Source organism: Delphinapterus leucas, chromosome 4, assembly GCF_059928025.1.
Source record: "Delphinapterus leucas isolate spDelLeu-1000000601 "Yukka" chromosome 4, BTC_Dleu_Yukka2, whole genome shotgun sequence".
Lineage (NCBI taxonomy): Eukaryota > Metazoa > Chordata > Mammalia > Artiodactyla > Monodontidae > Delphinapterus > Delphinapterus leucas.
In genome coordinates, this window is record NC_143132.1 from 94,907,386 (window position 1) to 94,921,829 (window position 14,444).

The following is a 14,444-nucleotide window of genomic DNA, read 5'->3' on the forward strand; positions in this document are numbered from 1 at the left end:
CCGCAACGGGAGAGGCCACAACAGTGAGAGGCCCGCGTGCCGCAAAAAAAAAAAAAAAAAAGACAGCAGTATCTTGGTAAAAGCAGCAAGCTTTTTAATTTGCCATATGCCCATCCCCCTTTCCTTATTTCACAGTGGCCTTGAAAACCAACTCCCCATCACTGTGAAAGAAAACCAACAGCCTAGCAGCCACTGGAAGGAGCCAAATGGGTTTGAAGCTCCCATCCCCCAACAATTCTCAGAGAATTGTCCTAATTTCACCCGTCTGACAGTTTAAAAGACTTTACAATGGCTAGTTTAACTATGTTCAAAAAACTAAAGGCAACAAATCTAAAGACTAAAGAGAAGTCTAAAAACAATCTCTCCCCAAATAGAAAGTATAAAAAACTAGAATTTTTTAATTTAAGATTCTTATTAATTTTTTTTACATAAAAAGAACCAAATACGAATTCTGGAGTTGAAAAGTATAACGACTGAAATGAAATGTGCATTGGAAGACTCAGTAGCAGATTGGAGTAGGCAGATGAATCAACAAACTTGAAGATAGGTCAATTGAGATTATCCAATCAGAGGACCAGAAAGAAAAAAGAATGCAGAAAAATGAATAGGGCATTTAGAACAGCCAAAATAATCTTGAAAAAGAACAAATTGGAGGACTCATGCTCCCAATTTCAGAACTTACTATAAACCTACAGGAATAAAACCAGTGTGGTGCTGATGTAAGGATAGACATATAGATCACAGGAATAGAACTGAGAATCCAGAAATAAACTCTTATGATTATGGTCACTTGAATTTCAACAAGGGTTCCAGGACAATTCAATGGAGAAAGAATATTCTTTTCAGCAAATGGTGATAGAACAACTGTATATTCACATGCAAAACAATGAAGATGGACCTCTACCTCACACCACATACAAAAAATAAGTCAAAATGGATCAAGACCTAAAATGTAAAAACTGAAACTATAAAACTCTTAGAAGAAAACATGGGCACAAAGCATTATGACCTTGGATTAAGCACACGTTTCTTGGGTTTATAACAAAAATATAAAAATGGATAAATTGGATTTCATCAGACATAAAAGCTTTTGTGCTCCGATGGACACTGTCAAGGAACTAGAAAAAAATGACAGAATGGGAGAAAATGTTTGCAAATCATATCTCTGGTAAGGGATTCATATCCTGAATATACAAAAGAACATTTACAAGTCAACAGTAAAAAAATAATCCAATTTAAAAATGGGCCAAAGATCTAAATAGACATTTCTCCAAAGAAGATACACAAATGGCTAATAAGCATATAAAAAGATGCTCAACATAATTAATCATTACGGAAATTCAAATAAAAGTCACAAGATACAACTTCATATCCACTAAGATGGCTATAATTTAAAACATAAAAAAGATAATGATGAGAATATGAAGATATTGGAACCCTCATATATTGCTGCTGGTCATTCAAAATGGTGTGGGTTCTTTGGAAAGCAGTTTGGTAATTCCCTAAAAGTTAAACATAGAGTTACCATGTGACTCAGCAATTCTCCATAGAATATACCCAAGAGAACTGAGAACATATGTTCACACAAAAACTTGCACATGAATATTTCTGGCAGCATTATTCACTATAGCCAAAAGGTGTAAACAACTCAAGTATCCATTAATGGGTGAATGAAGAAACAAAATGTGTATGTCCATACAGTGGAATATTATTTAAATCTAAAAAGGAATGTACTGATCCATGTTACATCCATTCATCCATTAATGGGTGAATGAAGAAACAAAATGTGTATGTCCATACAGTGGAATATTATTTAAATCTAAAAAGGAATGTACTGATCCATGTTACAACATGGATGAACCTTGAAAATATTATGCTATGTGAAAAGAAGCAAGACACAAAAAGCCACATATTGTATAATTCCATTTTTATTCAATGTTTTTAATAGGCAAATCCCTGGAGGCAGGACAGTAGATTAGTCATTGCCAGGGTCTGGGGAGAGAGTGGAATGGGGAGTGACTTCTAATGGGTATGACATTTCTTTTCGGAGTAATTAAAATATCTTAAAATTGGATAGTGGTGATGATTGTACAGCTTTGTGAATATACTTTAAAAAAAACACTGAATTGAATACTTTAAAGAGGTGAATTTTATGGCATATGGATTTTTAAATGACTTGGAAGTTTAAAAATAATGAATTAAGCTTTTAGGACTACATAATTTTAAACTTATCTATTGGTGTGTGGTATTCAATAATTTTTCACTAATGGTCTCCTCAATCTAAAAAATCTTAGAAAGAACTTTGGACATAAGACATGTACATCACCAATAATAAATAATTTCAGGGACTTACCTTGTGGTCCAGTGGTAAAGAATCCACCTTCCAATGCAGGGGACACCGGTTCGATCCCTAGTCTGGGAACTAAGATCTCACATGCCGCAGGGCAACTAAGCCCACACGCCACAACTATTGAGCTCACGCGCCTCAAAGAGAGAGCCCGCGTGCCACGAACTACAGAGCCCAACGCCTTCTGGAACTCGTGCACCACAACTAGAGAGAGAAAACCCACATGCCACAACTAGAGAGAAGCCCAAGCGCTGCAACGAAGAGACCGCGCCTTAACGAAAAGATCCTGCATGCCTCAACAAAGATTCCATGTGCCGCAACTAAGAGCCAACGCAGCTAAAAAATTAAGGAAAATAAATAAATTTTAAAAAAAAATAATAAATACTTTCAAAAGGTGTATCTAATTTTATCCAGGACATAGATTTACCAGAGTATTACCCTATCTCTATTTTCTAACAGTTGAAAATTAAACTGATAGTGAATGAGTAAGGTTCTAAAAGATATATTGATTAAAAACAAAATCAGGAAAGCCATTCGGTAATAACAGTGGCTAGTAAAAATGCAAAGGTGAGGTTATAGGAGAATAAGAAGTCAGAACACGCCTATTATTTAGTTTCTCAACCATAAAAGTGTCCTGAACTTATTATAAAGCATTTTCTTTGGCTCTGGACCCTTTTCCTGCCTCTGCCTATTCTGGGGAAAAATTGGATTTTAACATAAGTCATTTCAATGTTAAGCCCTGTTATGAAAAGAGTTCCAAGTACCCTGGGAACAAGTCAAAATCACGCATCTCAGTGGGGAAAATGTTCATTGAACATGGAAGAACAGATTAATTACATAATGCCCCTTTTTGAGGTACAATGTTGTATTATTGGTTTCGTTTTTGTAAATGTATAGTGGGTTTTAAATACATGAACTAACTAATCTCTAATTGGATAGAGAGCTGTAGTTTTTAGAAATAACAAAACTGCTGCTACGAATATGTTAAAATTCCTGAAAAGAAAACCAGCTGCAATTAGTGTATGATTTTCTGATACACTAATCTTCAGGGATTTAGTGTTTAATTTAAAGCATTTCTTTACTATTTTTATAATTGTTGTGAATTATGGCATTTTAGCAGCCAATTTCGTTTAATTTAACACAAGGTCTAGAGGTATTCAATCAGGATTAGAAACGTACATCTAGGAAGTCCTTGTTTAAGCAGCAAAAGCCTGTAACAACTCTTCAAGTCCTTTCACAAAGTGTCCTTATAAACGTAGAGTCTATTGTATCAAACCTCTCATCTTTCGAGCTATCGATATATATGCACCAACGTTCACAACAGATATGTCTTAGGGGCCTAGATAAATCTCCAGATTCTCACATACCTCCATAACATGTAAGTTGGAACCCCTCATGATTCTTTTCTATCTATTGCTTCTTATTAATACCTGTCATGCTCCTGGCTTTCTTATATTTTCTTCAGAAGGCACTGTTTGAGTATATCCTCACACCACAAGTTAACATCACCAACTTTGTACCTGTTACTCGTTGAGCCAGTTTCCTTCACAGAATAAAGTACAGTCAGACCTCTGTATCTGCAGGTTCCCCATCCACACATTCAACCAACCGCAGATAGAAAATATTTAAAAAGGGAAAAAAAAAAAAACCCAGAAAGTTCCAAAAGGCAAAACTTGAATTTGCCATGTGCAAGCAACTATTTGCATAGCATTTACATGGTATTAGGTATTATAAGTAATCGAGAGATGATTTAAAGTGTACGGGAGGATGTGTGTAGATCATACACAAATGCTATACCATTTTATATAATGGACTTGAGTAGGGCAGATTTTGTTATCCTTGGGGGTCCTGGAAGCAGTACCCCGCGGGTGCTGAGGGACGACTGTACTGGCCAAAGTAATTTCTCAATTTGATTTGTCTTCTTCTCACTAGAGTGTGTGGTGGATCCATTCACCTCATTTGACAGGCCACACTTTAATTCATCAAAATGTCTGCTTTCTGGCTTGGAACCTTTGTTTTTCTTCTGGTCCCTGTGACTGGCACTCACCCTTAGCTTTCTTCTTAAAGGTATTTTTCATAAAGAAATAAAGATTTTTTACCACTTCACAAGAGCTATTTGGGGGACTTCCCTGCTGGTGCAGTGGACGGAAATCCGCCTGCCAGTGCAGGGGATGCGGGTTTGATCCCTGGTCCGGGAAGATCCCACATGCTGCGGAGCACCTAAACCTGTGTGCCACAACTACTGAGCCTGAGCTCTAGAGCCCGCGAGCCACAACTACTGAGCCTGGGCGCCACAACTGCTGATGCCCACATACCTAGAGCCCGTGCTCCACAACAAGAGAAGCCACCCCAATGAGAAGCCCGCGCACCGCAATGAAGACCCAACGCAGCCAAAAATAAATAAAATTAAATCTAAAACAAAACAAAACAAAAAATCCTTAAAAAAAAAAAGTTATTTTGTAGCAAGGATGAAGGAGTAGGTATGGACTGTGGGCTGTGAGGCTCGCCCACTAGTTGGAGTGTTGCTGAGACTCTCCAGACCTGCTGTGGAATGGCACAAATCTGTGCCTTAGGAAATTACAAGTTATTATGTCTTAAGCTTTTCAGGCTGCTAACAGCCAGTCGGTATCGTTAATCTTTAAAAAATCTTTTTAAATAATTTCAAACTTACGGAAGAATTTCCAGAACTGCCATATACCCTTCATCCTGATTTCACAAATGTTAATAAATTTGCCTTCTTTGCTTTATCATTCTCTCCAGATAGATAGATAGATAGACAGATAGACAGACAGACAGGTGGATGGGTTTTTTCCCTCTGAACCGTTTGACAATAAGTTGCAACCATGATGCTCATTGACTCCTAAATAAATGTGTGTTTCAGTGAAAAAGCAGGACATTTTTAAAGCAGCTATAGTTCAATATAGAAATTAATGAAATTAACATTGATATAATACTATTATCTTGTTTGCAGACCTTATTGAAATTTTTCCAATTGTCTTACTAATTAAGGTCCTTTATAGCAAAAGGGGGGGAAATGTTTTTTTTGTGTGTGTGGCCCAGGCTTCAATCAGCAACATGTGTTGTAGGTATCTTTATTTTCCTGTGATCTGAAATAATCCCTCAATCTTTTTTTTTTTGGAGGATGGGGGGACTTTCATGACCTTGGTATGTTTGAAGAGTACAGTTATATTTTGTAGAATAGCCCTCCGTTTCGGTATATCCATTGTTTCCTTGTGATTAGATTCAGGTTATGCGTTTTCAGCAGGAATATCACAGAAGTGATGTGCCCTTCATATACCATGTCAGGAGGAACATGGTGTTGATTTACCCCATTACTGGTTATATTAACTTTGATCATTTAGGGAAGGTGGGATCTGCCAGGTTTCTCCGCTATAAAATTACCATTTTTCCCTTTGTAATTAAATATTTCGTGGGAAAACACGTTGAGTCTATATAGTAAATATTCTGCTTCTTATCAAACATTCACCCACTGGTTTTAGCATATATTAATGATTCTTCCTGGATCCATTATTACACTGTGATTCAGTTATTATTACTATATTTCTAAATGTTGATGTTTTTAGTTCCATTGCTTCTTCTATATTTATTACTTTCTTCTAAATTTCTTAGTTGCAATTCTACTATAAGAAAGTTTTCCCTTCTTCCCCACTTATGCATTTATTCATGTGTGGACCTATGGATTCTTATGTTATTCAGTGGGTAATAATTTTGATGATCAGCTTGCACAGATTTGGCCAGTGAGGGCCTTTTTAAGCTTGCTCCTATGTGCTTTGGACATGTTCCCATCAGCCTTTTTTTCTTACTGGAGTAAGAGTTTCTTACTGGAACAAGAGTTCCAGACCCATCTGGTATATTCCCAGAACTAGCCCTGCAGTCAACCATTTCTCCAAGAAACCTAGGTTCTTTTAGTGGAAATTGGCATTTAGAAACCAAATTCTGGGTGCTAGATATGATCATTACTACTGGGATATTACTGCTTTAGGCCTTTTGTATACACGTTATCTATTATATGTCTATCTATCTGTCTATTTATCTATCTATCTATCTATCTACCTATCCATCTACCTACCTATTATCTATCTATCTCCATACTGATACTTATAATTCCAGTCCCATGCCACAGGATTCCTTCTGTTATCTCTGATATATATACTTCCTCAATCTTAGAATACACAAAAATCTGTAGCCTATACTACTATGAAAAATAAATCTCACTAGAATTCAATATTTGTTTACAGTTCTTTTTGTCTTTAGCCTAAGAGTATATGCTCAAAAACCAGTGTTGAAAATTTACTTGGATTATGTTATTAATTTGAAATACAGTTAGGTTCATTGCTTTAATTTGTATTTCATTTTAGGCTTTTCTTTTTTTCTCTGTCTTTCTTGATTAAGTGTGTGTAACAGACTTCCAATAGTCAGAACTATACAAAAGGCATGCTTAGACAAGTGCCACTCCGCTATACTTCCTTTCAGTTTCTTCTCCACCCATCTTTTCCACCCTATTCCACTCATCCCCTATTGGTAACCAATTTTATCAGTTTCTAAGTTATTCTTGCTGTGTCTCTTTTTGTACAAATGAGCAGATACATGTATATTTTCTAATTTCTCCCAATCTCTTTCATAAGAATAGCATACCACATATTTTCTTGTGCATTTGTTTTTTCATTTAACACTACATCCTGGGAATCACTCCGTATCAGTTCATAGCGATTTTCATTCCTTTTTAGCTCTGCATAGTCTCCCATGTATAGATTTGCCATAGTTGATTCAATCATTCTCCTCTGTATGAACATTTAGGTTGTTTTCAATATTTTTCAATTACAATTATGCAGTTGATAACTTTGTGCGTATATGTTCTTATTTGTTGGAAGTGTATATTTAGGATAAGTTTCTAGAGTGGGAATGCTAGGTCAGTAGGTAAACACATAGGTGGTTTTGTTAGATATTGCCAATTACCCTCCAAGTTTGTACCAATTTGCATTCTTACCACCAGTGTAAGAGAGAGCTTGCTTCAACCCAGTCTCACCAATAGAATGTGTTATCTTACTTTTTTTTTTGCCCAATCTCATAGGTTAAAAAATGGTTCTCACTGTGGTTTTAATTTGCATTTCTGTTATGAGTGAGAATGTATGTCTTTTCAAATGTATCTTTTCGTGTGTGTGAATTGTCTGTTCATGTCTTTTGCCTATTTTTCTGTCAAGACTTTGATCTTTTTCTCCCTTCAGTTATTGAGTTCTTTATATGTTCAGACTCAGTTCTTTGTCTGTAATGTATACTGCAAATATGTTCTTCCTGTTTGTCATTTGTCTTTGCTTGTGTTTTGTGTCATGCAAATATGTTTTTTTTAATTTAGCCAACATTATTGATCTTTTATTGGCTCTAGATACTTACAAGCCTTCCCTGCACTCAGGTTACCAGGAATTCACCCTGTTTTCTTCTAACACTTGTATGGTTTCATATGCTTACATTTTCATCTCTGATTTATTTGGAGTTCTTATGATTGCTGGAAGAAATGTATATAATTTTTATCTTTTTCAAATAGCTATGCAGTTGTACTAGCACCTTTCATTTAAAAATTCTAGTCCTTTATGTAAAAAGCCCTTTTCCTAGAGATGCAGCCTTTATCATATGCAAAATTTCCATACCTACTTGGGTCTGTTTCTGGACTTCCTATTCCATTCAGTGGTTTGGCTGTCTATTTATGTACCAGTTCTACACTGTTTTAATTATACAGACTTTATACTTCGTGTTAATATAAAATATGGGAAGGTTTATTTGTAATTGGAGGAACCTCTGTATATTACCTATGAACAGACTTCTTTCCAGTATACCTAAATTTAATAGATACACTAACATCAGCAGTAAAATAGAAAGCATCAGTGATACATGGAAACTTCAGTAAATGAAACATGAACTACCATTGGTTCTATTAGTATGCTTCAGATTCTTTTAAAAATTTATGTTCTCTTTCTATAAGAACCTAAGATGGTTTGGTTCCACTCCATTTATTCTTAGTATCAGACTTTGCTTATCCAGGGCGATTGCTATGTGGGAGAGGGACCATAAAATCTCATGACTAACACTCATGCCAGGGTAATGAATATGGGTTGGTTTGATATGGAATGCATTTCTTCTTATCACATAAATGACCCTCACATGATGAGAGGACAACATTTTAAAGTACAAACCTAGTACTGCTTGCTCTGAAGAAAATTCTCCGAACTCAAATGTACTTAGGATTCTTTCCTAATTTTAGTGATTTAGAAGGAGGAGTGTTATTTAATTGCCAACACTCTTACTTACCCAAAGTGTGCAAAATTTATCTGTTGCTTTGCGCTGGATATGCTGCAAAGTATGTGTACATCAGGTAGTTTGGTCTCACATCTTGCATCTGGTTTAAACAGCGGCAGGTGTCAACCAAGACAGATGCAAATGTCACACTGAAGTCTTGGGTTATCTACTGCAGCTATACTTTATCACTCTTCAGTAGTTGCTCACCAAATCATTAAAATAAAATGTTCATATTTGAATTTATCTTTGGACTACCTCGGCATAAGGAATTCTAGAAATCACTTCAGTATGATATTTTAAAATTGTATCTCCATTCATATTAACAATATAAAACTCTTCAGAAAGCAAATATAGATCCTAGATGTATTCTGAAATTATACACACACACGTACACACACACACATACACACATATATTTTACAATCTATTCTTAACCTATTTATGTGGTATGTTTGTTTTGAAAGACAGTAAAATTTAAGGTGCCATTATTGAGCTTGGTCATATTAATTTTAGTGACTTCTTATTTAATTTACAGTCGGCAATCAGTGGATAAATTACATATCCTTCTGTGGTCTTAGAACACACGCAGAGCTTGAAGGAAACCTAGTCACTGAGCTTGTCTATGTCCACAGCAAGTTGCTAATTGCTGATGACAACGCTGTTATTATTGGTAAGTACTTGGTCTCTAATTGTATTCCTTGTTAGTTGACTTACCTCAAGCAACAATCTTTCTTTTTATTCCTCTAAAGCTTCCTTTGCAGTTGAAAGGGACAGTCGCACAGCTATCTAAAACATTACCGAAGCAATCCTTTTTGCTTATGTCCTGTCTAATCCCTGCTTTTATCTATGAAGTAACAGAGGCACAGAACAATCAAATGGCCATCGTGTAAATTACAGTGTCCAGAGACAGCAATTTAACCCAGCAGTGCAATAATCAGCCTGCTCTCATTAATTCTTTATTATTTCCTTATTTTTATTTTGAAGCCAAGTACCTAGATTTCTGGGCTTGGAAGGAGGAGATGTGGGGAGGGAAATGTGTCACAAATGAGTACCTCGTGGTAATTTGTACGTGCACGCATCACACCCACCTAAGCATTACCACAGATCTGAAGTTTTGCGAGAGTTAGGATCGGAAGGGTATTAAAATATTGCTGCCTCTGTGCTTACCATGTTTTCCCCAGAGTCAATGTCTTGGACGTTATTAATCAGAGTGCAGAGCAGACCAGCTTTGTTGGGGGCGGGAGTGAGGTGGACATTGTGTAGTAATGATATGATGTAGTCCTAGACTAAGGTCTGCAGTCTGTTCCTGCAGTCCTCGCCCCACTGACAGATTCGGGAGAGTTACTGGTTGTACATTCTACCCAGATTAGATCTTGACCAGAGGGGTGGGTTTGCAGCTTCATTCTTGTATACACCTGAAAAGCTTCATTTTCCCATCATTGAATTGGTTTGCCTTCTAATATCATGTTACACAAACACTGAAAGGCCAGGAGGAGAAATAGAGTATAAATAAGCAGCCAGATATATGAATTGACAAGGGTGGGGGGATGTTACTTAGAGATATGCTGTGTCCCACTATTGGGAATTCCACTCATCCATTTTAAATAAAATGTAGTTTCTCAGCTATAATAAGACACTTAGCTATTCTTTAAGAAATTAAGTGTCATGGGGTGTTTCGAAAAATTTTGGCAGTAAATATGCCTTTTCCAGGTCTATCCTCCACTGAGAAAAGAAAAAAAAAATTTCATACCTGGGAGTAATGAGACTGTCTTGTCTGGAAGATGATTTGAAAAGAAAAAGTAGTTCAGAAGCCATAAAATATATAGACCACAGTGTGGTGATACATATATATGTATATGTGTACACACACAGACATTCTTTTTTTTTTTTTTTTTTTTTTTTGCGGTACGTGGGCCTCTCACTGTTGTGGCCTCTCCCGTTGCGGAGCACAGGCTCCGGACACGCAGGCTCAGCGGCCATGGCTCACGGGCCCAGCCGCTCCGCGGTATGTGGGATCTTCCCGGACCAGGGCACGAACCCGTGTGCCCTGCATCGGCAGGCGGACTTTCAACCACCGCGCCACCAGGGAAGCCCCAGACATTCTTTTAATACTTATCGGGCATTTAAGAAAAATATCGTGTGTCTTCCAGTTCTTGCTCAATAGGGATCAAAGCTCTTTAAGGATTTATTTCCTCCCTTACTTCCCCCAATATACAAGTTTTCTCTTATTTCCCGCAAGCTATTCTGGTCTTGCTTTTCAGAAGCCAATCTCAGAATATTTTTATATTAAATTTGGCAATGACAGTAAGGAAAGGAAAAATATTGATTTTGCTGAAATGAAAAAACAAACAAAGCCAGATAAAATTCAGTTGATCTCTTCAGCAAGATTTCAGAACTCTTGAAGTAAAAATTGACAGATGTAAATATTTTCCTTTTAAAGGTCATTTTGACCTTCAGCCTGCTTTACTTTACATCAAGTATAAATGCAAGGTAGTTTTCAGTATCTGAGCTAACAGTTAAACAGATTTGTAGAGTTTTTTAGTTGACTTATTTTCTTGAAAGGTCTCTGACCCCTCAAAGGCTACAGTTTATTTAGGCTAGCAATAACTGATCCATTTTGCACATCGTTCTTACCGACTTTCTTGAAACTGAAGATGTGGCCTTGGGAGTATGACGAGGTCTCACTTGTTAGTCTTTAGAGGCTGCACTTCTTTTCCTCCTTCCCCAAGGGCAGAACACATTTCCCCCGTGGAAAATCCACAGGTACTTTTGTTCTTTTTATCTCAGTGGAAACTCTAGGAGAAGCAGGCTTGTTATTGCTGCTCTCAGATATCTGGCCTGTTTTCATAACACAGACAGAGAACAATGTTTAAAATTCTCAAAGAGGAACTTGAGAAGTTAGGTTGACAGTATTTTACAGGTGTTAAGCAAGTAGTTGAGAGCTTAAAAGGAATTAAAGTAACCTGTGATTAAATTTTCTAACATGGCAGACTTATGCCAGAATTATTGAATAATTGACATAAGAAAAATGACTAATGGTTTATCCTCATTTTTTTTCCTCACAAGGAAATACTGGGTTTCTCACATTGGGATCTCTTTTGTGTGTACCTTTAATTATCTCTTACCCCCAGTGGCCCTGTTGGTCCCAAAATCTGTGACCAAGTCCAATTTTCTAATTCATCTTACTGGCACTTAACAGAAATAACATTTATTTGCTTTCCTAAACAAAACAAGGCCATCCTTAAATAGAATTTAAGTCTATCCTGTTGGCTAAGTGAAACGATTTTTTTTAGTATTCACTAATCCATTGCACAACACAATAGGGAGATACAAAACATGATCACACAGTGCCACTGCCCTACACAGCTCATGGGCTACAGGGGAGGCAGGTATTCTTTCCACTAAACACCAGAAACATCGGGATGGATGTTGATGAACTGGTGCGAGAAGGTCCAGAGACTGTCAGCGAAGGTGGGTATGTGGGAAACTATGGAGAGAGAATGGATATCAGTGCTTAAGGGGCAGGCTCGAGAGCAGCTGTTGAGAGTCTGTAGTTGAAAGGCCACCCCAGTAAAGAGTGAGTCCCGTGGGTCTCAACCCTGGCTGCATTAGGTTTGCCTGTTGGCTTTTTTTTGGTGGACTATCCTTTTTTAATTAAGCTATTATATATAGTAAATTGCATAAGTGTACAACTTAATGAATATTCACATATGTTTACATTCATGTAACCACCACCCAGAACAAGATACAGAATATTTCCATCACTCTGACAGGTGTCTTCCTGTCTCCACTCAGTCAGTCAGCCCCTAAAATGTTTTCACTGTCACCACAGAACAATTTTGAACACAGATGAGTTTCAGTTCAGATAAATGAAACTATCATTTAGGGGGAAGATTATTCGTGTCTGCAATTTACTGTCAAATAGATTCCCCCCCCCGCCGAAGAGGGATTAATTGATAGATGAAGGGATGGAGTGGTATTAGGGGAAAATATTAATGCCTGGTTCCTACTTCCAGAAATTCTGACTCATTGGTCTGGTTTGAGACCCAGGCATCAAGGTTTTTTTGCTTTTTGTTTTTGTTTTGGCACCAGTATCTTTTGAAAGCGTCCTAGGTGATGCCGCTGTGTAGTCAAGCTGAGAACTCCCAAACTGGAGGCACAGGGAACACAAGTGGGTAGAAAGTACCGAGTAGCTCACTGACGCTCAATTGAAGAATCAGTTTTCCTTTAAAACAAGTAAGCTAGAACAGGGTACAGTTTGTGTGTTAGTTGTCTATTACTGCCGTAACAAATGACCACAAACTTACTGGTTTAAATCAGCACAAATGTATTATCTAACCATTCTATAGGTTAGAAGTTCAACATGGGTCTCACTGGGCTAAAATCAGGGTATCAGCAGGGCTGTGTTCCCTTCTGGAGGCTGTAAAGATGAATCCATTTCCTTGCCTTTTCCAGCTTCTCCGGGCTGCCCACATTCCTTGGTTCATGCCTCCCTTCTTCCATCTTTGAAGGCAGCAATGTTAGATCTCTCTGAAAGTTCTCAAAGTGTTAACCCATTCTTCTGTAACCGCATCTCTCTCTGAATCCCCTTTACTTTTAAAGACTCTTGTGATTATCCTGGGCCCACCTGAATAATCCAGGATAATCTCCTTATTTTTAAGGTCAGCTGATTAGCACCCTTAATTCCACCTCCACCTGCAGCCTTAATTCCCCTTTGCCATGTAATATAACATATTCACAGGCTTTGGGAATTAGGACATAGTCATCTTTGGGAGCCATTTTTCTGCCTACCACAGAAGAATTCACAATTTCTTAAACAGGACATTTTAAAAAAGCAAAACCACAAAGGAAATGACAGATAAATCCAACTGTATTAAAATTCAGAACTTTATTCATTAAAAGATGCTATAAATAGAATAAAAAGATAAACCACAAACTGAAAAAAGGTATTTGCAATACAGTTAATATTCAACACATATAAAAAACTTCTTAAATCAATAAGGAAAGACAGTATCCGAAGAAAGATGGGCAAAGGAACTGTATAGGAATGTCCCCAAAGAGGACATACCTGAAGCCCATAAGTATATGAAACATGTTCATCCTCATTAATGTAATAATGAGACAAAGAACAGGTTTTCAAAATACCAATTGGCAAAAATTAAAAATTGGGCAGTCCATGGGCTTCCCTGGTGGCGCAGTGGTTGAGAGTCCACCTGCCGATGCAGGGGACACGGGTTCGTGCCCCGGTCCGGGAGGATACCACATGCCGCAGGGCGGCTGGGCCCGTGAGCCATGGCCGCTGAGCCTGCGCGTCCGGAGCCTGTGCTCCGCAGCAGGAGAGGCCACAGCAGTGAGAGGCCCACGTACCGCAAAAAAAAAAAAAAAAAAAAAATTGGACAATCCAAGTATTGACGACACTGAGGAACACCAGGGACTCCACTCTTGCATACAGAGCCCAGGTAAACTCCCACATGTGTACACCAGGAAACATACACAACTATGCAGAACATAATTGTGTATTATAGCAAAACTCTAGAAATGACCCAAACATCCATCAACAGTAGAATGAAAAAATAAGTTTGGCTGGGACACAGTTTTTCAAGGCAGGATCCCGCTGTGTTCCCCTTTGCCTGACAAAGCAGGAAAGCTATCCTTTTCTACTTCGCCCAAAACTCTGTCTCTTGAATTCAGTTTGGCACAGGTGTACAGAGAGGCTGAGCTTTTGGCATCGGGACTCCTGCAGGTAAAGACAGTCCAGTCTTGAGGGCCATGGCTAGTGAGGGGC

The 14,444-nt window shown here is 37.8% G+C and overlaps 1 protein-coding gene across 27 annotated transcripts in view; it reads left to right on the forward strand.

The window, feature by feature from the left end:
• The window catches only part of PLD1 (phospholipase D1), a 204,044-nt gene that overhangs the window by 169,650 nt on the left and 19,950 nt on the right, over positions 1 to 14,444 (forward strand). For 25 of the 27 annotated variants that reach the window (XM_089910859.1, XM_022572192.3, XM_089910869.1 and 22 more), the window contains one exon: positions 9,195 to 9,329. The exons of the other annotated variants lie outside the window; for them this stretch is intronic. In XM_089910859.1, coding sequence (XP_089766985.1) covers positions 9,195 to 9,329 — 135 coding nt within the window. The remainder of the gene's footprint in view (positions 1 to 9,194; positions 9,330 to 14,444) is intronic. 27 annotated transcript variants of the gene reach the window in all.